Source organism: Ictalurus punctatus, chromosome 25 (genome assembly GCF_001660625.3).
Source record: "Ictalurus punctatus breed USDA103 chromosome 25, Coco_2.0, whole genome shotgun sequence".
In the NCBI taxonomy this organism is placed as follows: domain Eukaryota; kingdom Metazoa; phylum Chordata; class Actinopteri; order Siluriformes; family Ictaluridae; genus Ictalurus; species Ictalurus punctatus.
Window position 1 is genome coordinate 4,557,212 of NC_030440.2, and position 25,828 is coordinate 4,583,039.

General features: G+C 42.1%; 1 protein-coding gene across 1 annotated transcript in view; it reads left to right on the forward strand.

Annotated features, from left to right (window-relative positions):
* Positions 1–77: 77 nt before the first annotated feature.
* Positions 78–25,828, forward strand: part of kif13bb (kinesin family member 13Bb) — a 52,912-nt gene continuing 27,161 nt past the window's right edge. Inside the window, exons 1-18 of the mRNA XM_017455790.3 lie at positions 78–611; positions 4,478–4,580; positions 5,779–5,872; positions 12,347–12,359; positions 13,599–13,659; positions 14,926–15,018; positions 15,626–15,806; positions 17,579–17,666; positions 17,755–17,889; positions 18,057–18,169; positions 22,902–23,013; positions 23,661–23,873; positions 23,953–24,063; positions 24,167–24,301; positions 24,482–24,612; positions 24,709–24,795; positions 24,901–25,079; positions 25,241–25,460. Coding sequence (XP_017311279.2) covers positions 4,511–4,580; positions 5,779–5,872; positions 12,347–12,359; positions 13,599–13,659; positions 14,926–15,018; positions 15,626–15,806; positions 17,579–17,666; positions 17,755–17,889; positions 18,057–18,169; positions 22,902–23,013; positions 23,661–23,873; positions 23,953–24,063; positions 24,167–24,301; positions 24,482–24,612; positions 24,709–24,795; positions 24,901–25,079; positions 25,241–25,460 — 2,036 coding nt within the window. The 5' untranslated portion in view covers positions 78–611; positions 4,478–4,510. The remainder of the gene's footprint in view (positions 612–4,477; positions 4,581–5,778; positions 5,873–12,346; positions 12,360–13,598; positions 13,660–14,925; positions 15,019–15,625; positions 15,807–17,578; positions 17,667–17,754; positions 17,890–18,056; positions 18,170–22,901; positions 23,014–23,660; positions 23,874–23,952; positions 24,064–24,166; positions 24,302–24,481; positions 24,613–24,708; positions 24,796–24,900; positions 25,080–25,240; positions 25,461–25,828) is intronic.

Consider the following 25,828-nt stretch of genomic DNA (forward strand, 5'->3'; position numbering starts at 1 on the left):
TAATAGGATTAGGGGATTTGGGGGAGGTTTAGATTAGTGCAGTTCAAACGGGATGTTTTTTTTTCCCACACAGAAAGATAAGCACAAGTTCCTGACGCCCCTTTGTATAGGTTATTTGTAGGAATGAAAATGAAAGCGACTGGTCAGTACAGTGAAGAATAGGGAAAATATTTTCTTTAAAAAAATTAAACAATGAAGCATTGACATGCACAAAAAGGATGTTATCTGATATATAATTTGACATTAATAAATATAAATGTATATATATGGATGTGGATATGAGATGAGGATGAGCCGGCGCAGTGAGAGGATCGACCCACTCGCACCTGTTGACCGGATTCCGGATTTTCCAGGTTAAAATGTAAAATGGCGACAAACCGGAAATGAAACAGGTGGACGTTCTCAACCCTGACGGTTTACTCCGGTGATTTGTTTTTGTGTGAAGAAAGTGGAGTTTGTTTTCTTTTTCCTGCCGGATAAACCCGCAAACAGAGGCAGTAAGTCAGCGCTGTGAGCTCTGCTCCTCTTCAGTGGGGCTGTTTTATAAACTCTGCTTGGACGGGAATGAGAAACTCCGCATAAACAAGCGGAGCGACTTTCTTCACCACACGGTAACTTCACTTTAAATATGATCTCTGAGCTGAACACGGTGTCGGGACACGAACACCACAAGACTGAAGTGTGTCATGCAAAGTGTTCAGACTTCAGGTTTTGTATATAAGGAAGTCCCGTGCTTACATTTGAACCCTTACAGTAGTGTGTGTGTGTGTGTGTGACAGTGTTGTCTCTCTGTGTGTGTGACAGTGTTGTCTCTGTGTGTGTGTGTGTGTGTGTGTGTGTGTGTGTGTGTGTGTGACAGTGTTGTCTCTCTGTGTGTGTGTGTGTGTGTGTGTGTGACAGTGTTGTCTCTGTGTGTGTGTGTGTGTGTGAGACAGTGGTGTCTGTGTGTGTGTGAGACAGTGGTGTCTGTGTGTGTGTGTGTGTGACAGTGGTGTGTGTGTGTGACAGTGTTGTCTCTGTGTGTGTGACAGTGTTGTGTCTCTCTCTCTGTGTGTGTGTGTGTGTGTGTGTGTGTGTGTGTGTGTGTGTGACAGTGTTGTCTCTCTGTGTGTGTGTGTGTGTGTGTGACAGTGTTGTCTCTGTGTGTGTGTGACAGTGTTGTCTCTGTGTGTGTGTGACAGTGTTGTCTCTGTGTGTGTGTGACAGTGTTGTCTCTGTGTGTGTGTGTGACAGTGTTGTCTGTGTGTGTGACAGTGTTGTCTGTGTGTGTGACAGTGGTGTCTGTGTGTGTGACAGTGTTGTCTGTGTGTGTGACAGTGGTGTGTGTGTGTGTGTGTGTCTCTGTGTGTGTGACAGTGGTGTCTGTGTGTGTGTGTGACCGTGTTGTCTCTCTGTGTGTGTGTGTGTGTGTGTGTGTGTGTGTGACAGTGGTGTCTGTGTGTGTGTGACAGTGGTGTCTCTGTGTGTGTGTGTCTGTGTGTGTGTGACAGTGTTGTTTCTGTGTGTGTGACAGTGTTGTCTCTGTGTGTGTGTGTGTGTGTGACATTGTTGTCTCTGTGTGTGTGTGTGTGACAGTGTTGTCTCTGTGTGTGTGTGTGTGACATTGTTGTCTCTGTGTGTGTGTGTGTGACAGTGTTGTCTCTGTGTGTGTGTGTGTGTGACAGTGTTGTCTCTGTGTGTGTGACAGTGTTGTCTCTGTGTGTGTGTGTGTGTGTGACAGTGTTGTCTCTGTGTGTGTGACAGTGTTGTCTGTGTCTGTGTGTGTGTGTGTGACAGTGTTGTCTGTGTGTGTGTGTGTGTGTGTGTGTGTGTGTGACAGTGTTGTCTCTGTGTGTGTGTGTGTGTGTGATAGTGTTGTCTCTGTGTGTGTGTGTGTGTGTGTGTGTGTGTGTGTGACAGTGTTGTCTCTGTGTGTGTGTGTGTGTGTGTGTGTGTGTGTGACAGTGGTGTCTGTGTGTGTGTGTGTCTCTGTGTGTGTGACAGTGTTGTCTCTGTGTGTGTGACAGTGTTGTCTCTGTGTGTGTGACAGTGTTGTCTCTGTGTGTGTGTGTGTGACAGTGTTGTCTGTGTGTGTGTGTGTGACAGTGTTGTCTCTGTGTGTGTGACAGTGTTGTCTCTGTGTGTGTGACAGTGTTGTCTCTGTGTGTGTGACAGTGTTGTCTCTGTGTCTGTGTGTGTGTGTGACAGTGTTGTCTGTGTCTGTGTGTGTGTGTGTGTGACAGTGTTGTCTCTGTGTGTGTGTGTGTGTGTGACAGTGATGTGTGTGTGTGTGTGTGTGTGTGACAGTGTTGTCTGTGTGTGTGTGACAGTGTTGTCTGTGTGTGTGTGTGTGACAGTGGTGCCTGTGTGTGTGTGACAGTGTTGTCTCTCTGTGTGTGTGTGACAGTGTTGTCTCTGTGTGTGTGTGTGTGTGTGTGTGACAGTGTTGTCTCTGTGTGTGTGTGTGACAGTGTTGTCTCTGTGTGTGTGTGTGACAGTGTTGTCTGTGTGTGTGACAGTGGTGCCTGTGTGTGTGTGACAGTGTTGTCTCTGTGTGTGTGTGTGACAGTGTTGTCTCTGTGTGTGTGTGTGACAGTGTTGTCTCTGTGTGTGTGACAGTGTTGTCTCTGTGTGTGTGACAGTGTTGTCTCTGTGTGTGTGTGTGTGTGTGTGTGTGACAGTGTTGTCTCTGTGTGTGTGACAGTGGTGTCTGTGTGTGTGTGTGTGTGTGTGACTGGTGCCTCTGTGTGTGTGTGACAGTGGTGCCTGTGTGTGTGTGTGTGTGTGACAGTGTTGTCTCTGTGTGTGACAGTGTTGTCTCTGTGGGTGACAGTGTTGTCTCTGTGTGAGACAGTGTTGTCTGCGCGCGCGTGTGTGACAGTGTTGTCTCTGTGTGTGTGTGTGTGTGTGTGTGACAGTGTTGTCTCTGTGTGTGTGTGAGACAGTGTTGAATCAGGACTGCAGTGTTCAGGCTTATTCTTACAGGCTTGAATTAATTAACCGTATTCATTTAACCCATACGGTATAGAAGTAACGCTTATGTAACTGCTGTGTAGTTAACCTGTACAATGTTGATTCATGTATGTGTGTGTGTGTGTGTATATATGTGTATATATATATATATATAATATATGCGCACACACATTAACTATGTCTAAGTATTGAGTTCACCCATAATAGGTTAAAATAACTCTTGCAGTGCTCAATTAAACGCATGTAGTGTTGAATTAACCCACGCCCTGTTTAACTAACCCATAGTGTTGAATTAATCCACTTAAGCCACGCCCTGTTTAAGTAATCTAGACAGAGTTGAATTAGCCCATACAGTGTTAAATTATCCCTTTCCATTTTTTTAATTAACCTGTATATTATTTAATGAACTCGTCCAGTGTTGAATTGACCAGTACTGTGTTGAATGAAACTGTACAGTGATGACTTAATTCTTACAGCATTGAATGATCCTGTCTAGTGTTGAAACAATTCGTTCAGTGTTGATTTAACTCTTAGAATGCTGACTTAACCCATACAGTGTTGAATTATCCTGTATGCTTTTGAATGCCGTATGGTGTTGAAGAACTATTACAGTGTTGGATTAACCCATACCATGTTAAAGGAAACTGTACAGTGTTGTATTATCTTGTGCACTTGTTTAATCCTGTACAATGTTGACTAAACTTTTACAGTGCTGAATTAACTCTTACAATGATGAATTAACCCATACGCTGCTAAATGAATTCATAAAATGTTGAATTATCCTGCACATGGTGTTGAATTAACCCATACACTGTTGAATTATACGGTATGCTATTGAGTGAACGATTACGGTGCTGAATTAACCCAGACGGTGTTGATTTAAGTCTTGCCGTGTTGAATTAATCCACACACTGTTTAATTTTCCTGGAAAGTATTAAATGAGTCTGTTGACTTATTCCAGACACTGTGAATGAACTTAGTGTTGCATTCACTCTTACAGTGTTAAATGATCCTGTACAGTGTTGAATAGCCATCTGTCTTGTTTTTGTTCTCAGATCTACTTAAATCAGCACTATAGAAGTTATGACCTGTAACGGTGTTCATTTAACTTTGAATTAATTAATTACATGTGGAGCAGGAGAAAACCCAAGACTGCAGGTGTTATTTCGGTTAACACTGTATTCAACTGTAGATGTTAATTCCATTTTGTAATAGTTAGTATACACCATGGACATTCTGTTACTTTAATGTTATAGGTGCAGAAATGAACTCTGCAGGTCATAATGCAACACTGTAAGTGTTCAGTTTAGTAAGAATTTGATTTGGCTTTCCCCAAATGTAGTCGCGTTGGGTGTTGAGCAATGTTGAATTACGTCTTCATTTGTGTCTAGTTATAGCAAGAGTGCAGGTATCAATTCAACACAACGCTTCTTTGGAGCCATTTATTGTAGCTTTAGACTGGAAAAAAAAAACACCTACACACTCATGTTGTAGAGTGTCCTGCATTAACACACTGCATCCACAGCACCTCTTGTTCATGTGGCTGTGACCTGAGGCCATGGAGGACCCCCCTGTGTGCGAGTCCAATGTGACGGTTGCCGTTCGGGTCCGACCGCTCAACAGGAGAGGTGAAGTGATGTTTTAAAATATAATATTTCTTAATCGTCATATTGTGCATGTACTTTTACAACATTGACACGTGAAAAAGAGCTGCAATGTGCTTTAGCTAATCCCTAAGTGTGTTTATAGATGCAAACATCTTGAAAGACATCGTTTTGGTCCAGCTGATATTTATTCATTAACATAACCTATTTCTCGCAAAACATTTCACAGACCCAGTATGGAACATGATTTCATCTGGTATTCAGCTCTAGGAAGGTCAAGATCACATTGCGTTATAAGCAAGTGTTTTTCTTGCACTTTCCTGTCAGCTTGGGTCGGTTGTTACTCACCGCTTTTGACTTGATCATATAAATCCCTTGAACACGATAAGGAATAAAACACAACCATTATAGGAAAATAATCAACCACAGGGTGATCTGACCACCATGAAGTTGATTATTTTCCAATAACAGCACCTGAATCCTGAAATGATTCCTTCTCAGCATTCCTCTTCTATTATAGCTAATTGAATAAAACACTTCTTAAAGTAACAAACGTCATACTTTTAATCTGTTTATAATTACATTTAATGACGTGGAACATCCGCAAAACAAGTTAGTTCCTGTTATCACTGTAAACAGTTGCTCTCTCACTCTGTCATGAAGTGAACCAGACGTAACTGAAAGCAAAGCATAAGTTGCCAGGTGCAAAGTCCTCTCTCGTGAAAACATTCCTGTGCAGAAAACGTGAAGCAACAGCACAAATAGTAGAAATTTAGATTAGGATTATGAAGCGCATCCACCATACAAGTCTCTGTAACTATAGTGTTAATGTGTGTGTGTATATAGAAAGAATAACATATTAGAACTAGTACATTAATATGAACCTGTAACTGGCACTACTGTCAGAAATGCTGCTATAGAATATGAATCAACGCCTTCTGACCAATCAGGTTCAAGAATTCATCAGCGCTGTGGTTGAAGAAACAGAATCAAAATAGTTCAACTGTTTCAAAATAGCGTTTCTGAGTTCAGCAGCACTTTACCAGAGCGCAGGCAGGATTCATTTTAGAGAAATCACTGATTTCAGGCTACAAACTGAAATGGTAAAACTATTTTATACCCTTAATAATGCACTTAAGTAGAAAGCAAGGAAACATTATGATCAGTTTGTTACACCTGTGCGTTTTTTCACATGGGTACACTGGTTTTGTTTTTAACTCAGAGAGGGATCTAAAGACAAAATGTGTGGTGGAGATGGAGGGAAATCAGACCGTGCTGCTTCCAGCAGGAAGCAACCTCGGAAAAGGGGACAGCAGGTAAGAGTATGTGCAGCATTAACAACACAATCATGCCTCAACATTTCATTTTCACTTCATTCATTTAGCTGATGCGTTTATCCAAAGTGAATTACAGCTGAGATTATGTGCTAGAGTGGCCATTTTAAGCAGTTCCACATGACATGGCAGGGATTTTACACTGCTCCATAATGCACTTTATTATGAACTGAAAGCAGATCATCTGTTTTTCTCGGGCAAAAATAGTAAATTTGCTAATGGTAAATTGGTAATTTTTATTTATTTATTTATTTTAAACTTTTATTGTTCAAAATGTATCTAGAATTCCAAATATTTTTCAAAATGTATCTAGAATTCCAAATATGTTTAAAAAAAAAGTCAAAAGACAAATGTCAGGGGTTGATTTTGAAATAAATAATTGAGTGAAGGAAGAATATTCATTTTAATTACATTTATTCATTTAGCAGACGCTTTTATCCAAACCGAGAAAATGAGAAAATACAAGCAAAATTACATCAACTTTTATCCAAACCGACTTACAAATGAGAAAATACAAGCAAAATTACATCAACTAATGGAAGTAGGTAGAGCAGGGTTGATGTTTTTTTGACCTTATACAATTGGTTAATATCTGGGGTAACAAATATTCCAGTATATCTAAAGCCTGTATTAGCTGGAAAAGGTTATAAATCCATCTCTAAAGAGTTTGGACTCCACCAATCCACAGTGAGACAGATTGTGTACAAACGGAGGAAAGTGGAAGACCATTGTTACCCTAACCAGGAGTGATCGACCAACAAAGATCACTCCAAGAGCAAGACGTGTAATAGTCCATGAGCTCACAAAGGAACCCAGGGTAACTTCTAAGCAGCTAAAGACCTCTCTCACATTGGGTAGTGTTAATGTTCATGAGTCCACCATCAGGAGAACACTGAACAACTATGGTGTGCAATGGTGTATGGAAGGGTTGCAAGGAGAAAGCCTCTGCTCTCCAAAAAGAACACTGTTGCCCTTCTGCAGTTTGCTAAAGATCACGTGGACAAGCCAGAATGCTATTGGAAAATGTTTTGTGGTCAGACGAGACTTTTTGATTTAAATGATGTGTTCTGTTTGGAGAAAGGAAAACACTGAATAAGAACATTATCCCATCTGTGAAACATGGTGGTGGTAGTATCATGCTTCGGATCTGTTTTGCTGCATCTGGGCGTGGAAGACTTGCCATCATTGATGGAACAGTTCTGATGTATACCAGCGAATTCTAAAGGAAAATATCAGGACATTTGTCCATGAACTGAATCTCAAGAGAAAGTGGGTCATGCAGCAAGACAGCGACCCAAAACACACAGATTCTGTTCTTTAGAGTTCTACCAAAGAATGGTTAAAGAAGAATAAAGTTAATGATTTGATATGGCCAAGTCAAAGTCCTGACCTTAATCCAATAAAAATGTTGTGGAAGGACCTGAAGCGAGCAGTTCATGTGAGGAAACACACCAACATCCCAGAGTTGAAGCTGTTCTGTACTGAGGAACGGGATAAAACTCCTCCAAGCCGATGTGCAGGACTGATCAGCAGTTACCCCTAACGTTTAGTTGTAGTTATTACTGCACAAGTGGGTCACACCAGATACTGAAAGCAAATGTACACATACTTTTGCCGCTCACAGATATGTAATATTGGATCATTTTCCTCAGTAAATAAATGACCAAGTATAATATTTTTGTCTCATTTGTTTAATTATCATTTTATCTACTTTTAGGACTTGCATGAAAATCTGATGATGTGTTAGGTCATATTTATGCAGAAATACAGAAAATTCTAAAGGGTTCACTAACTTTCAAGCACCACAGTATGTATGTATGTATGTATGTATGTATGTATGTATGTATGTATGTATGTATATGTATGTTTCATTATAATACATTAGAATGGTGTGCATAGATATGTGCATTGCTTAATTACATGGAAACACTTCTATAAGATGGAAAAAAAATCATTAAAAAAATATCATGGGTTCACGTGTGTTAAAATGCTTGATTATTTTTTTTTTCATCTTATAGAAGTGTTTCCATGTAATTAAGTGAAATAGGAAAGGAAAGTGTGTGTCCATGAAGGTTTATTCCCACTCACAAGACACTGATGCCATTCTGGCTAAAATATTTTGGCTCATTATGTAGTTAAGTGTGTTTCTCTTGACTCCATGCTGTCTGGTATTTGCTATTTCTCCTCCACTTACTCACCCAAATTCCACAGTGTTAAGCCCTCAGATGTCAAAGCAACTATTAAAAGGTCAAAGCAAGGTCAAGCGTAACCTAGGATACTTGTGGTGAAAAAAATACTTGTTTTATTGGACATTTTCCAACAACTACTTTTGTACAATGTTATTTTGTGTGTGTGGCCAGTACTATGTGTGTGAGAAGCAGTTTTAGATGTTAACTTCTACTTCCTATTAGCAGTATTGCATTTAACATAATTTTTTACATTTCGAATAGAGTTCAGTCAGTGTATGGTGTGTATGATCAGTCCCTGTGGAGGTGTGATCTCTAACCTTTCGGTCCCAATGAAGGAGGTGTGACCTCTAACCTTTCAGTCCCAGTCAGTACATTTACATGGACAACAATAATCCGATATTAACCCGATTAAGATGATACTCTGATTAAGAAACTAGCATGTAAACAGCATTTTTTTATGACCTTAATCCGACTAAAGTGATACTTGAAGTAAACACATATGTTAAGACGTGTGGAGTATTCCTGTTTTAGTCGCATTGTCGACGTGCGTTACAGACATGTACACACCTTAATCACACTATTAACGTCGTGTGGGAGTTTTCACCGCATTTTGTGACAGGACACGTACACACATGGCAGCACACAACCGTTTGACGGCAAACGAGAGATCACGGCTGTGTCCGAAAGCCTGTACTTACCTACTACATAGTAGGCAAAATACATGTATTATGGCTACTATATAGACGGTAAGGGACGCAGCCCACGGCTTCAATCAGTGGTCTATTAGCACGTACAGCATGACAAATATTTAACTGCACTTGAAGCTTTCGTAAAATTAAAAATAAAAACACCCAAAACTGTAAACGGTACCATAACGAAGACCAACTGTATGTCGATACGTGAAATTCTGGAGGGAACGGCGGATGGCGTGGTGTGGGGACGTAATGACGTGTGACGTTACTCGATCTATGTTCTATAACATGTAAAACCTGAACATGAAAGGAATATTCTAAAAGCAACTCATGTAAACACCTTAATCAGAATATTGTCTTATTTAGAATAAGGTCAATAATTAGATTACTGCTGTCCATGTAAATGTGGTCACTGAAGGAGGTGTGGCCTCTAAACAGTCAGTCCCAGTGAAGGAGGTGTGGCCTCTAACCTGTCATGTGCTAGTACTAATGTAGGGTTATTCTCAGCTGCAGTGCACCTAATATCTTTTGTACATTTTTCTGGCTGTAATCTGATTGCCTTCTTGCATTCATGAATGTATGCTCTTCCAAGCACCTGTTTCCAGGGAACACTACTACACAATGAGCTTTTTGGAGATGTAGTCATTGGATTAAAAAAAAACTTCACAGAAACCCATTTTTAAAACTTATTACGCAACATGTGTAACAGCACAGGTCCATTTCTCTGTTTCTGTGTTTGCTACATAAAATTCCAAATCTATTATTACTACCAGTCCCTCCAGGATTTTGCAATCACATAAATGAAGGCAAAATCAAGGAAACGCCGCAATATTCAGAGGAGTTTGCAATTTTTCAAAATTATAGCAGATTTTCTGCAGATTTGGGCCAAGATGCATCATGTGACACCATCACAATGCACATTCAGCCACAGCCCTCTTCGATTCATGTGAGTCAAACATGAGTACAGTCTCATTTAGCAACAAACATCACTGCAAAAAGCCGTGCAAAACAATTTTGTGCAATTGCAGTTTTGAGAATTTTCCTGGGAAATTCTAAAATTCATTTTGAATAACTCTGACCCTAACTGCTATATAAGCAGTATCACACTCGCAATGGTGCTGTTGTACTTGTGATTTATTATGGCCGAACTGCTCGTACGCTGTTGCTTAAATAACGGGCTTTGTTTGAGACGATTAGTGGTGATGTAAATGAAATACCCTCCCATGTCTGCCAACAAGCTGGTCATCTGCCGTTTCAGTTCAAATCCCCCATTTGAAAGTGCCGAATCACACTAAATCGTTGGCGGTTTTTAAATACATCCTTCATACATTGGATCTGATCATGTATCAAGATGATCCACCTACTGAAGAATGCTGGATATCAGTTAGTTGGTGGATATTTGAGGCCTGCAGCTGCATCGTGTGTCACTACAATGACTGGATTGTTCGAATGGGATTGTTGTTGGAACTTTAATCCATCAGCAGCAGTTCATTTGTAACTCATCAGACTAATACGACCCCTTTCCTGTCTGTCAGTATACGCAATATGAGGCTATTTCTAGGTGTGCGTCTCCCTCTGTGCTACCAGGCAAAAGTTTAGACACACCTGTTCATCAAACAGTGGCCAGGAAAAGTGTTTAACGCATCCTAATTTATAGTTGAACCATAATGACGGCATTTCAGTCACAGGAGGATTTTCAGCCAGGAGCTCCTCACTGCTTCTCCTCAGTTCTGATTGTTTGGGGAAGCAGCTCAATCTTAAGCAAAAACCAGCTGGTTCAAGTTAAAACAACATGTATTTTGATTTAGCGTTAGATTAATTGTTTTGTCTTCAAAACAAATAAGCCTTTATCAAAATGACTATATGCATGGATTTTCATAGGGAAAGTCTAGTGTGTATTTTCTCTGGTCATGTTGCTGATTTTAAAAGCAAACCAGTTCATGGCTGTGAAAGTTTATTTTCATGCCCTTCCTTCTTTCTCACTGTCTTACTCTTGTTTACAGAGGGTGTGTCTCTTCACCTCAGGACCTGTCTTTGCTTGTCTTATTGCATGCATTGTGCATTATTGCAAAACCCAAGTTAGTTTAATTTCCTTATCATCTGCGTAGTCGTTTTTTCCATCCTGCCTGCCACACTCTATGCAGTAGTATCTCACATTTCGGCATTCATTCACGCCTCTCCGCACAGACTTGCATGCTACTGTAACTCCAAACAGGTCTCACAAGCTTAAACAAGAACAGAGGTGTGTACAGTCACTCTGCATGAAGGGGGTGGGATCTTAAGTAAGTCAACAGTTGAAGTGATGTATGAAATACTGTTACGCTATTAATCATGGCAGATCTTTTTGCCTGCATATGGTAATCTGCTATATATAATGTGAAAATGACCAAATGATAAATGTTCTGCATAGTAAGGATGCTCGCTGGCTAAAATAACCGCTTTCTGGCATCCAGCCCTGTCAGTGCCAAGTAAGTATTTAATTACACAAAGGCTCTGTGCAGTTCACCGCTCACTGGTTTAACCTCTGTGAAGTGGTTAAATTCCAAGGATCCTGAACCAGACCTCCAGAGACAGATTCGATTTGCTTCCTAAATCAAATGTTAATTGAAATACTACATTGTTAATTTAAAAATATAAAGCCTAGTTTTAAAATACAGTAGCAGCATTGCATCTTGCATTCCGTCAGCACTCATGAAGACCCTCTCTGTATAAACGTTTACTTTAGGCTCAGACTTAAATAACCACTCTTTAAAACCATGGTAAGCAGAGCAGGTAACGACTGACGCCTGGTAGTGCCTACACAGTGTGGTATGAGGTCCCTTTCCAGAACCTTTAAACTGACTGTCCGTCAGTGGTGGAATGACAGGACACTTAATCCGGACAGCATAATCTGTCACTATCTTCAAAAAAAAACGCCCAAAAGCCCACCTCGTCGAACACTTGACTAACCCCTAACTTGTCCCCCGGTCCCCCCCTCTTAAAAATAAAGTAAAATTAAAAAAATCTGCACTTACACTGGCTCTTACACATCGACTTTGCGCACTTTGCTTCTCTAGAACTTTGTTAAAAATCTTGTGTAGTAGCACTATTTGTATTGTATTGTACTTGTATATATCGCTTTACTTGTATTTCCTCATTTGTAAGTCGCTTTGGATGAAAGCGTCTGTTAAATGAATAAATGTAAAAGCATCTCCGAATGCACAACACCTCCGACCTTGAGGCAGATGGGCTACAGCAGCAGAAGTCATTGGGGTCCATTAGTGTCAGGCAGGAACAGGAATCATATGCTACAGTGGGCACAGATTTTCCCAAACTGGATCACCTGGAATAAATACCAAGCGATTTATTGTTTTTCCAATGTTCAATTGACCGGTTCAGATCATTCTTAGCTATATAATTCATTAACATTTCAATTTCGTCACTGCTATGTCTTTTTAAAATATTTATTTTTATAAACAGGTTCATGTTTTAATATTTTGTTCATTCTGATCGTCTTGTATCTCTCTCTCTCTCTCTCTCTCTCTCTCTCTCTCTCTCTCTACCTCTCTCTCTCTACCTCTCTACTTCTCTTTCAGGAGTCAGCCCAAGGTAAGCCCTTTAACTCTAATTTATCATTTGTCGGGATCAGTCTTGTATTGAGGAGATTATTTGGGAAAAGTTAATATGTATATTGTTTTCTATTTATCCATGTGGAAGAGGCCTGTGATGCATGGAACTGACGCACGATCTCTATTAATGTCCACAAATACTCATATGAACTAAAGCCTTAATGAATATATTCTTAGGGCTAATGAAGCTAAATAATCTAACTTTTATATCCACTTACCTGACATTAGCTGATAATTAACATTTGGTTAATCAGCCAAGACATGTTTTATTTTTATGTTCATGTTTGCACTAGAGCTACACGGTTAATGTAGCTAACAAGTGATGGAATCGACTGAAAATATTTTGAGTAAAAATCCGCTTTAGGCCGTATTCAGACCTTCAGTGATCTCACTCGGACATGCTGATGTTGTTTAGGACACAGTGTGACTCGCTGTAATCTGTAAACCTAAACTAAACGTCTTGTAGCTGAATGTTATAGGAGTTGCCAAGTTGGACAAGCAAAGGTTTTTTTTTTGTTTGTTTGTTTTGTTCCTTATTGCATTGTGGAATCATTTCACCCCTTAAGGCCGGTTTGTACTCGACGCATGACTTTGCGCCATTGTTCACATACTTGCCTGCGTATCTTGTGTACAGCTGGAGGATTGAACACGATGTCCAATAGATAGCTTGTCCGAGCCAAAACATCCATTTCCATCTGGTTCCCAAGTGGAGCTGTAATGCTTAGTGATGTCATGCACAGCGACGTCAAACACACTGATGAGCTCGGTTTTTCTTTAAAACGTTCAATCAAAGAATTACGCATCATATCCGTAGCATTTTTCCGAGCTCTTTAGAACTTTATTATTTGCTTTACTTCCAGCCTTATGGGGCAACGGCTAGAAGGCAGAAGTTTTACCAAATCGTGCTAAGACAAAAAAAATCCATTAAAAAGTTCAGCTACGGTGAAGTTTTGTTTAATGCTTATACATTAAACCACACTGTGTCTTAACCATATCAGCTAGTGTGTGTGATATTAGTAAAGAACTGAATGTGGTTTAAGACAGTTATTTACAGAAAAGTATTATACACTTATATTTGTTGCCATGGTTATGTTTCAGAGGGTCTTGTTTGATTTGGGGTAAAGGCAACACTGTGTACACTGATTGATTGATTGATTGATTGATTGATTGTTTTCTAAACCAATGATTTTAATGTAAAACGCTCTTATTGTCTTCTCAGGTGTTTGCGTACGATTACTGTTTCTGGTCTATGGATGAAACCCAGGCTGACAAGTTTGCAGGTCTGTTGATTTAGATTTCTACTTTAAACACACACACACACACACACACACACACACACACACACACACGCGCGCATGCACGATGAGGGGTCACGACAAAAATTTTTTTTTTTTGTTTTTTTTTTTTTTTTTAAAGGCTCTTCTTGTTAATAGGAAGAGGACATGATAGGCTTTTTTATGTTTCCATGAGCTCATCACTTATAAACCCGAATGAAATATTTCTAAAATATTTTCCACACTGTGAAAATTGGAGGTGGAAAAAATGACAGAAATTATAGTTTCAGTGCATATACTTAGGATATAATGAAGAAGACAATAAACGTTATTTATAGTAGCAGGACAGTTAATATCACTGTTGATTCTCATCAGTCAGAAGCATCAGTCGGGTAATTTGAGAGTAATTCCAGCTGCAAACAAATCCCAGGTTTATATTAACGCACTAGTTCTGATACATTTCCACAGTTACCATTTACACAGGGACTTGTGTTGTAGACGTTCAACTTAAATGGATTAAAAATGTGTGTTATTGTTGATACGGTGAAGTTTTCTGCGAGGAGACATTTGTTTTGCTGTTTTGGAAGTAGCCGTAAGTGTCAGTGCTTCATAACAGTCAGAGTACAAGCTGCAACTTGAAGCTTTACGACATGGGGGAGTTTTCAAGACTGAGAGTGAAAAAAGAGAGGCTGGTGAGGGAGCGGCTGTTTATAGCTGCTATAAAATGTAAGTGATGACAAGAACTAACTTGTTTCACTAACTTGTTTTCTCAAAAAGATGCCAGTAGGTGGAGTGGCTGCACCAAATTGCCCCGGGTGTGAATGAAGTGTGTGTGTGTGGGTGTGTGTGTGTGTGTGGGTGTGTGTGTGGGTGTGTGTGTGGGGTGTGTGTGTGGGGTGTGTGTGTGGGGTGTGTGTGTGGGGTGTGTGTGTGGGGTGTGTGTGTGGGGTGTGTGTGTGGGGTGTGTGTGTGTGGGTGTGTGTGTGTGGGTGTGTGTGTGTGGGTGTGTGTGTGGGTGTGTGTGTGTGGGTGTGTGTGTGTGGGTGTGTGTGTGTGGGTGTGTGTGTGTGGGTGTGTGTGTGTGGGTGTGTGTGTGTGGGTGTGTGTGTGTGGGCACACATGATGCCCTGCAATGGACTGGCGCTGCATTGGCCATCCTCACGCACCGTGTTCCTGGGATAGGTTCTGGATTCGCTGTGATTACTGAAGATGAACGAATACAGTGTGTACGGTTTTATAGTGTACACCTGATTGTGTTTTGTTCACTCTTAGGTCAGAACAGCGTGTTTCAGTGTTTGGGGGAGAATCTTTTGGATAACGCTTTCCAAGGCTACAACGCCTGCATATTCGCTTATGGACAAACAGGTACAGCATGTAACGATTTGTTAATAATAACAAAATAATTTAGTCAAAATGCAACACAGTGTTCTTGCAAATCACCCTGTTGTTGCTTTGTTTTTTTCACACTTAAAAACTGACATCTTACCAATTGAAAACATCTTGAATATAGTCAAATTTATCTTGTATTTCCTATTATAAGATTATAATAAACCAAATATAAGGTGATTAAACCTACTTCTGGACATTTTTACTCATTTGAAGCGTTACATTGGCAGGTAACTTTGCTTTTTTTTTTTTTTTTTTTTTTTTTGCTTAAAATGAGCAAAATTATCTTCCATTAGAACAAGACTATTTCAGTTTGAAATGAGTTTTTAAAAAAAAGTAGGTAAAAAAAAAAGGGTTAATATCTTTTATATTTGGATTATGGTAATCTTATAATGGGAAATACTAGATAAATTTGACTATATTCAGTATATTTTCACTTGCTAAGATGTCATATTTTGCAATGCAGTTTATAAATATTTTAGAAATGGTAAAAATCGAGCACATAATGGCAGGTAGTTTGATTTTAAGTCAGGGTGGTTCCTGCAGTATTTTGAATTTAAGTACCCTGTACCCTGCCTGGTTTCAGGTTCAGGGAAGTCGTATACCATGATGGGTTCAGACGAACAGCCCGGCCTTATTCCTCGCCTCTGCAGCTCTCTGTTTGAGCGCGTCGTCCATGAGCAGAGAGAGGGAGAGAGCTTCACTGTCGAGGTCTCCTACATGGAGATCTACAACGAGAGAGTCCGAGATCTGCTCGATCCCAAAGGGTGAGAGGACACGCCCACAGATCACCCGATCACCCAAGGGTTTATTTTAAATAGCATTAAAGTGATAAACTGATAGGAGGAACTGGTGCCTCAGCCTTGGGGAGGGGTAGGATTGTTGAGTTTAAAATTGAATGAGACGCCATTAACGAGTCGCCGCTAAACAGTGTTTCTGTGTCTAAAGTGGCATGCCCGACCACAGCAAGCTTCACAAATATTTCCACGTTTGGCCCGTTCCTGGAAATCTACTTTTCTACAGAATGTGACTCCAGCTTGCAACACGTACAACACACTTCCTCCAGATAATGGAATAGGGCTGGAAACCATTTCTGAATGAAGACAGCAGACTATGAAGTCTCATGAATACAGCTGATGATCATAGGCAGCCACGTACAATGATTGAAATACTAAAGCTCAATGAAGTACCCAAATATAAAGAAAAAAGTGCAAAACTGAGCAAAAGAACACCATAATTCTTCAGCTGCATTAACTTGCATACAAATAAAGGCTTTATCAGGTTATTTAGAGATTTTATTTATCTTTCCAGTATCTTAATCTTATCACTTTTAATGTGAATTTTGTGGTGTCATAGCAAAAAGGTGTAAATATAGGACTAGGTTAACAGTCACATAGATTACTAGATTAACATAGATTAACAAGCATAGGCTTGTTGTCATGGTTACAATACAATGAGTATTGTTTGGAGACTGAAATGTTTCATGATGTTAAAAAGCGTTTGGTCTGAAGGTGTGTGATTTAAATGTGTGAAATTGGTGTTGTAGACAAAAATATAATTGTGCCAACATATTCATTTCTTTCATTAGAAAACTAACATTTTATTTATAAAAAAAAAACAGAACAATTGGAGTGAGATATTCGGAAAAGCAACTGGTAAGAGTCCAGTGTAGGTGTGAACTCCTTTAATACTGTTTAAAAAGCATCTCAGGGAAATTCCTCAAGAAATCGGGTGAGAAAATGCTGAGAATATATTTCTGGAAATTCTCGGCAAAAAGCGTGTCTATTTGAAAATGATAAAATATTAAATTTGATTTATTTTGGATTTTTTTTTAATCACAACATAATTTCCATAGCTCCATTTGTGTTACTCCAGAGTTTTTGATGAGTTTATTAATATTCTAAAATGTGTGAGAAAAGATTATAAAAATAAAGAATGAGTCTGTCTAAACTTTTGACCTTTTGATAAAGGCTTAGAGGTTAAATTTGCATCTAAGACTAATGTAAATTGTGACATTAATGTCCATGAGTAAATTTATTTCTGAAACAAAGTGCATTTTTAATTATTATTACATTTTAATTGAAATTATATTATCAATTTAATTTTGAACTTGGGGGAGGCAGCCAGCAAGGTGCTGTACAACATTACTTTTAAATATTCCACTGCATTTGGGAAAACTAATCATGATGTTTGAATGTGTGTAGGGTCTGGAGGTGGAGTCTTTGGAGTTTTTCTCTTTCCGGACTGATTTGTTTTCCTGTAGGCCTGGCAGCCTTGCTGGCAGCCTTGGTTGTAACATGGATAATGTAGCTATACAGATGTAATGCTCTAATGAGTTACCGAAGAAGGTCGGCCTGATTTTGTAAAATTTTTTTATTTATTTTTTTTTAGGAAGAAAGGAAAGGTCTGGTTTGTTAAAGATTAACCCTATCATGACCTTTTTGATTGTAGGTCTATATGGAACTGTGTCCGGTAATAATCAAGGGTTAACTCAATGTTTGTTTGTTTTTTTTTGGGGGGGGGGCCTTTTTCCCCCCAGGACTTCTCAGGTGTTGCGAGTGAGGGAGCACAAGGTTTTGGGACCTTACGTTGATGGACTTTCCCGTCTGGCTGTGACCGGCTATAAGGTAATTCCACAACCATTTCCTGTAGACTCAACACACACAATTATGATAGTATGAGCTATAAGAGTTAAGCTCATCCTTTTATATTCAGGACATCGAGTCTCTGATGTTGGACGGGAACAAGTCACGCACGGTGGCCGCCACCAACATGAACGAGGAGAGCAGCCGCTCACATGCTGTCTTCAATGTCATCCTCACGCACACGATGCGAGACCTGCAGACCGAGGCGAGCGCGCACACACACACACACACACACACACACACACACACACACACACACACACACACAAAACCTCTCTGTGATGTGGGTACTGTAGTTAGAAAATAAAAAGCTGAGCTAAAATCTAAATGGTTTGGGATTGTTTTTTTTTTTCCTCTTGCCTTTGTGTGTAGATGAGTGGAGAGAAGGTGAGCAAGTTGAGTCTGGTGGATCTGGCCGGCAGCGAGCGAGCGGCTAAAAGCGGAGCCTCAGGAGAGCGACTCAAAGAGGGCGGCAACATCAACAAGTCCGTGCTGGATGGATTTATTTGTGTGTGTGTGTGTGTGTGTGTGTGTGTGATATAGGACTTGATATAGGATAATTTGTTTGGTATTAAAGTTTCATGGACTAATGAGCATTAAAAAATCACCAATATCTTTTTAAACATAATGCGTTTAGGGTGCTTGGGGCAATGATCACCCCAAGAAAATAATTTTTAGAGAACATGAAAACAAGTGGTGGTTATATATGAAAACTACACTAAAACAAAATTAAAACTAAAATCTATAAAACACAACCGTGAAGTAAAACAGTATGTCCCATAAGTCCATCATCATAAAGTTAATCTCTATTTAAAAATATGTATATTTTTACAGACCACGATGTATCTGAGGAAGGAAGCTCAATTAAGTAATTGAAAATACCACTCAAACTAATGTTGTGTATTGATAAGAACGGTGGACGTATTGAGCAAATTCTGTAAATAAAAGCTACTTTAAAAAAAATTCTCATATCATACTGGACTTATGGGACACCCTGTATATTAAAAAAACTCAAATGCTGAAGAAAAACTATAAAAATCTGAAGTAAAAATAAAATACTAAAATAGAATACAAATATTGCTCATGAACTAATGGGGATAAAAACTTTTTCTATGCCTCTTTTCACCTCTCTCTGAACAAAAAAACTTAAATACTAAATAGAAAAATCTCTCAAAAGAAATCACAGCAAAATGAAATAAAACTAAAATTATTTTCCATCCATCCATCCTCGACCGCTTATCCGTTATCGGGTCGCGGGGGCAGCAGCTCCAGCAGGGGACCCCAAACTTCCCTTTCCCGAGCCACATTACCCAGCTCTGACTGGGGGATCCCGAGGCGTTCCCAGGCCAGTGTGGAGATATAATCTCTCCACCTGGTCCTGGGTCTTCCCTGAAGTCTCCTCCCAGCTGGACATGCCTGGAACACCTCCCTAGGGAGGCGCCCAGGGGGCATCCTTACCAGGTGCCCGCACCACCTCAACTGACTCCTTTCAACGCAAAGGAGCAGCGGCTCTACTACGAGTTCCTCTCGGATAACCGAGCTTCTCACCGTATCTCTGAGGGAGAGGCCAGCCACTCTCCTGAGAAAACCCATTTCGGCCACTTGTACCCACGATTTAGTTCTTTCAGTCACTACCCAGCCTTCATGACCATAGGTGAGGGTAGGAACGAAGATTGCCCGGTAGATCGAGAGCTTTGCCTTCCGGCTCAGCTTTCTTTTCGTCACAACGGTGCTGTAAAGCGATTGCAATACCGCTCCCGTTGCTCCGATTCTCCGGCCAATCTCCCGCTTCAATGTCCCCTCACTCGTGAACAAGACCCCGAGGTACTTGAACTCTGTCACTTGGGTTAAGTACTCATTTCCTACCCGGAGTAGGCACTCCATTAGTTTCCTGCTGAAAACCATGGCCTCAGATTTAGAGGTGCTAATCCTCATCCCAGCCGCTTCACACTCAGCTGTGAACCGATCCAGTGAGTGCTGGAGGTCACGGACCGATGTTGCCACCGGGACCACATCATCTGCAAAAAGCAGCGATGAGATCATCAGGTCACTAAAACGCAACCCCTCCCCACCATGACTACGCCTTGATATCCTGTCCATGAATATCACAAACAGGATTGGTGACAAAGCGCAGCCCTGGCAGAGACCAACCCCCACCTGGAACGAGTCCGACTTTTTGCCGAGCATCCGGACACAGCTCTCGCTTTGGGCATACAGCGATTGGATAGCCCTAAGAAGGGAACCCCTCACCCCATATTCCCTCAGCACCTCCCACAGTAAACCCCTGGGGACCCGGTCATACGGCTTCTCCAAATGCACAAAACACATGTAGACTGGATGGGCATACTCCCAGGCCTCCTCCAAGATCCTTGCGAGACTAAAGAGCTGGTCCGTTGTTCCACGACCAGGACGGAAACCGCATTGTTCCTCTTCAATCCGAGGTTCGACTATTGGCCGAACCCTCCGTTCCAGCACCCTGGAGTAGACATTACCAGGGAGGCTGAGAAGTGTGATACCCCATAGTTGGCGCACACTCTCTGGTCCCCCTTTTTGAACAGCGTAACCACCACCCCAATCTGCCACTCCTTGAGCACTGTCCCCGACTTCCACGCAATGTTAAAGAGGCGTGTCATCCAAGACATCCCCTTCACATGCAGAGCTTTCAGCATTTCTGGACGGATCTCATCAATCCCCGGGGCTTTGCCACTGTGTTGTTGTTTGACTACCTCAGTGACCTCCACCATGGAAACTGACGATGATCACCCATCAGCCTCCACCTCTGCCACTACCATAGAGGACGTGTTAGTCGGATTCAGGAGTTCCTCAGTGTTCCTTCCACCGTGCAATTACTTCCTCAGTTGAGGTCAACAGCGTGCCATCCTTACTGTACACAGCTTGGATGGTTCCCCATTTCCCCCTCCTGTGGTGGCGGATGGTTTTCCAGAAACACCTTGGTGCCGACCGAAAGTCCTTCTCCATGTCCTCTCCAAACTTCTCCCACACCCGCTGCTTTGCCTCTTTCACGGCAGAGGCTGCAGCCCTTCGGGCCTGTTGGTACCTTGCAACTGCCTCCAGAGTCCTCCGGGATAACACATCCCAGAAGGCCTCCTTCTTCAGTCGGACGGCTTCCCTGACCACCGGTGTCCACCACGATGTTCGAGGGTTACCGCCCCTTGAGGCACCCAAGACCTTGGGACCACAGATCTCTGCTGCAGCTTCAGCAATGGAGGCTTTGAACGTTGCCCACTCAGGTTCAATGCCCCCAACCTCCAAGGGGGTGCCAGAAAAACTCCGCTGGAGGTGTGAGTTGAAGATATCGTGGACAGGGGCCTCCTCCAGACGTTCCCAGTTCACCCGCACTACCCGTTTGGGCTTTCCAGGTCTGTCCAGAGTCTTCCCCCACCCCTTGACCCAACTCACCACCAGATGGTGATCAGTTGACAGCGCTGCCCCTCTCTTCACCCGAGTGTCCAGAACATGCGGCCTCTTATCAGATGATACGATTACAAAATCGATCATCGGCCTTCGGCCTAGGGTGCTCTGGTACCACGCACACTTATGAGCCTCCTTATGTTCGAACATGGTATTCGTTATAGACAGTCCATGGCTAGCACAGAAGTCCAACAACAAACACCCGCTCGGGTTTAGAACAGGGAGGCCGTTCCTCCCAATCACGCCTCTCCAGGTATCTCCATCATTGCCCATGTGTGCGTTGAAGTCTCCCAGCAAAACTATGTAGTCCCCTACTGGTGCCCCATACAGGACTCTGTGTAGGGCCTCCAAGAAGGCTGAGTACTCTGAACTGGTGTTCGGTGCATATGCACAGACAACAGTCAGATTTTTCCCCCCAACAACCTGTAGGCATAAGGAGGCGATCCTCTCGTCCACCATTGTAAACTCCAATGTAACAGGGACTTGTGAGTATCCCCACACCCGCCCGGCACTTCACACTCCAGAGTAGAATACAGTCTATCCCCTATCCAGGAGTACAGTTCCAGAACCGAGACTGTGTGTTGAGGTAAGCCCCACCAGATCTAACTGGTAGCGCTCTACCTCCCGCACAAGTTCCAGTTCCTTCCCCCACAGAGAGGTGATGTTCCACGTCCCCAGAGCCAGCCTCTGCCGCCCGAGTCTGGTCCGTCGAGGCCCCTCACCTTCACTGCCACCCGTGTAACAGTGCACCCGACCCCCACGGTTCACCCCACGAGTGGTGGGTCCATTAGATGGAGAGGGGGGTGCCATGTTGCTTTTTCGGGCTTTGCCCGGCTGAGCTCCGGGGAAAAACCAGCCACCAGGTGCTTGCAGTCGGTCCCTCCCTCTGGGCCGGCTGCAGACGGGGGCCCCAGGATTCCTCCGGGCAGGGTAACTCCTCCTCTCTTTGTTTTCTTCATGAAGTTGTCTTTGAACCATTCTTAGTTTGGCCCCTCGTCTGAGACCACTTTGCCTTGAGAGACCCTACCAGGAGCACAAGGCTCCAGACAACACAGCCCTCAGGTTCATAGGGACACACAAACCTCTCCACCACGATAAGGTGACGGTTCCTGGAGAGGCTAAAATTATTTAAAAAAATAAAATAAATAAAGAACACTATAGCAATACTGGTATGAATGCAGTTTGTTTATAAGGTGCTTTGATGGACAACTGTGGAAACAGATTCTCGTGGTTTCCTGACGAGTTATTTTTAAGTTGCATCATAAGATATAAGGATAGATTATAAGTGACTTAGTTTTAGATGTGTATTTTTTTTCTGTTCATTTGAGTTTTTTATATTAGCAAGGCTCTGTATATCTAACCATGTTTAGTGGCTATGAATGTTTCCACTATAAAATGAAATCAGTTGTTAGTATTTAAACCTGGTATTGGTGGGAAAATTGGTGAGAAACTCGAGTAGGATCTCGTAGGAACAGAAGCTTTTAGCTGCAGTCATTTGTAAGTCGGTGTCTATAATGGGTTTAGTGAGGGATAGTAGTCAGCCAGAAAAAACTATCAAGGGATTAACCAAAACCGGTGAAAAATGTGTATGATGTTTGAAATAGAAGCGTGAGTATTTTTCAAGGTTCAAATCCATCCAGGTTTGGGATGGATGATGTTTGCATTAGTTGATGGAAAAACCCGTAGAACACCTCTATACCGCTGCGTGTATCCGTTTCTATGCATGTTTCTTCCTCATGGATAATGGAGTGATGATTCATGGTAGTTGTGCCTGTCTTTTTCTAGATCTCTCACCACTCTGAGCCTGGTGATCTCAGCGCTGGCCGATCAGGGAGCTGGAAAATGCCGGAATAAGTTTGTGCCCTACAGAGACTCTGTACTCACATGGCTACTAAAGGTACATATCACACCCTCATCTTGCGCTCCTATCAATCTCTGCTTCAGTGTTTTTACAGAATAAATTGATAGTTTGGACAAAAATTTAAGGAGCATAATGTGCCACCTTACATGTGCACTCGATTATCCAAGACATGTTTGCTGTCTGAAGTTTGATTTGGAGCTACGAGGAAAGTAATGTAAAGTTTATGGCCTCCAGTTTAACATGATGCAAGCTTTTTTTTTTCCTTCTCTCCGGTTGTATTTACAAGTGAGAGAAGCATGCATAATGAGGATTTGAGATCAAAATTGCTGCATACATGGCAATTTTACAATTATGAATGGATAAAGTTATGAAGCATTTTTAGGTCTCGTTATATTATAAAGTGACTTAACGGGAGTGTAAGTGTACCAGATGAGTGCAGATTATCCTTCTACCCATCGCCATATGTTCTTTAGTCTGAACCTATAAGTAAATATCGACATTTTTATCTGAATACAGCCCTTCTTGCGTATACCATTGTACACCTTCTTCAAATTTCGAACCAAAATGCCCCTTTCAAACGTCCTGTATTTGACACTGCTGACCCATCTTCGTTTCTTCTGTTCTCCTTCCCTGTTTTCTTCTTCTTCTCCTCGCTCTCCTCTCCCACTTCCTTTATTTTTCAGGATAGCCTGGGAGGAAACAGTCGTACAACCATGATAGCAACTGTGAGTCCGGCCGCCGATAACTACGACGAGACGCTGTCCACGCTGCGCTACGCAGATCGGGCCAAGAGCATTATTAACCATGCCGTGATCAATGAGGACCCCAATGCCAGGATCACCCGCCAGCTCAGGGAGGAAGTGGAGAAACTCCGAGAGCAGCTCACAAAGGCTGAGGTAACTCATTCTTTCATTGGTGGATCTCTGAATGCGTGTTGTGTACATGTATCCTTAGTGTGTTTTTGTGCTTTACCAGTCAATGAAAGCCCACGAGCTGAAGGAGAGGCTGGAGGAGTCTGAGATGTTGATCCGGGAGAGGACGATCACATGGGAGGAGAAGCTCAGGAAGACTGAGGAGATCGCACAGGTAGAACAAGGACAGGACCACACTACCTTTATACAGTAAGGAGGCAGTAAGTTGATCTGTCTCTCTCTCTCTCTCTCTCTCTCTCTCTCTCTGTGTGTGGCAGGAGAGGCAGAGGCAGCTGGAGAGTTTAGGAATCTCTCTCCAGTGTTCAGGTATCAGGATGGTAGAGAATAAGTCATATCTGGTGAACCTCAACGCAGATCCTGCCCTCAATGAGCTCCTTGTCTACTATTTAAAGGTGAGCAGTTATTCTGGAAACATTTAAAAGTTTTAATGAAAATTGTGTTGAATGGTGTGTTCACCAATGGTCACCAACCCTGTTCCCGGAGCTCTACCTTCCTGAAGACTTTAGCTCCAACCATAATTGTCTGGATGTGCCTGCCTCTGTGTTTGTCTGTGTATGTGTGTGTCCATGAAGGATCACACGTTGATAGGCTCAGCCGACTCCCAGGACATCCAGCTGTGCGGCATGGCCATTCAGCCAGAGCATTGTGTGATTGACATCACACCTGACTCAGGGGTGATAATCACACCAAAGAGGAATGCACGGTACTCCCACACTTTCATCGATACGCTTCATAAACTGTTCTTATATACTGCTACTTCTGCCTGTATATTATTAATGGAGTGTGTATATTTCTGTAGTACGTACGTGAACGGCTCTCCAATCTCAGCCCCAGCCCAGCTGCACCATGGTGACCGCATCCTCTGGGGAAACAACCACTTTTTCAGGTCTGCATGACTCTTGTAGAACAAAACCTACTCTTAGAAACTTCTTTAAGGTTCTACCACAATATGACATACACTCTTTTCCTCACCTCCATCTCTCTCTCTCAGGATCAGCTTGCCGAAGCCTCGTTCCCGTGCCGAGGTCGAAGAAGGAGGCGTGAAGAAGGCTCTAAGTGTGGAGCAGCTGGATGTGGATTTAGACCAAATAAGCCAGGGGTCAAGCGAGGTCAGCTTCAACTACGAATACGCACAAGCAGAGGTCATGATGAAGGGCCTGGGCAGTGACGGTGAGAGCTACACAGGGTGGCGCCAATAAGAAAACAATTTGAGATAGAGTAAAGAGTGTTTGAGAAATATAATTCGAGTGTCATCTCTCTCTCTCTCTCTCTCGCTCCCTCCCTCTCTCTCTCTCTCTCTCTCTCTCTCTCTCTCTCTCTCTCTCTCTCAGACCCGATGCAGTCTGTTCTTCATGCTCTGGAGCGCAGGCACGAGGAGGAGAAGCGTTCGGCTCTAGAGCGTCAACGCCTAGTGTATGAGGAGGAGCTGCAGCGACTGCGCAGACGCCTGAGTCCTCAACAGAGAGGCAGTGAGGTTGGGAATCCCTCCTCATCGTCAACGTCATCGTCTCCAAAATTACAGAGGCATCAATGGCATGGCAGCGAGGAGAGGTGAACCAGCAATATACAGCATCTAACACCTTCCTGTAAAGTTCAGCTTCGTCTTTCATCACTACACACTCCTGCAGCCAGGAATCCAGCAAGGCTTCTTATGCCAACATGATTCACGCTTGGCTTGTTGTTACTCTCAGGTTGGAAATTTGAGATTAGGCTTCTAATTATGAGTATCTACATTTACATTAATTCATTTAGCAGACGCTTTTATCCAAAGCGACTTACAAATGAGAAAATACAAGCAAAGCGATATATCAAGCGGAGAACAATACAAGTAGTGCTACTATACAAGATCTTTAATTGAGTTCTAGAAAAGCAAAGTGCGCAGAGTAGAGGTGTAAGAGCCAGAGTCAGGTATTTTTTTT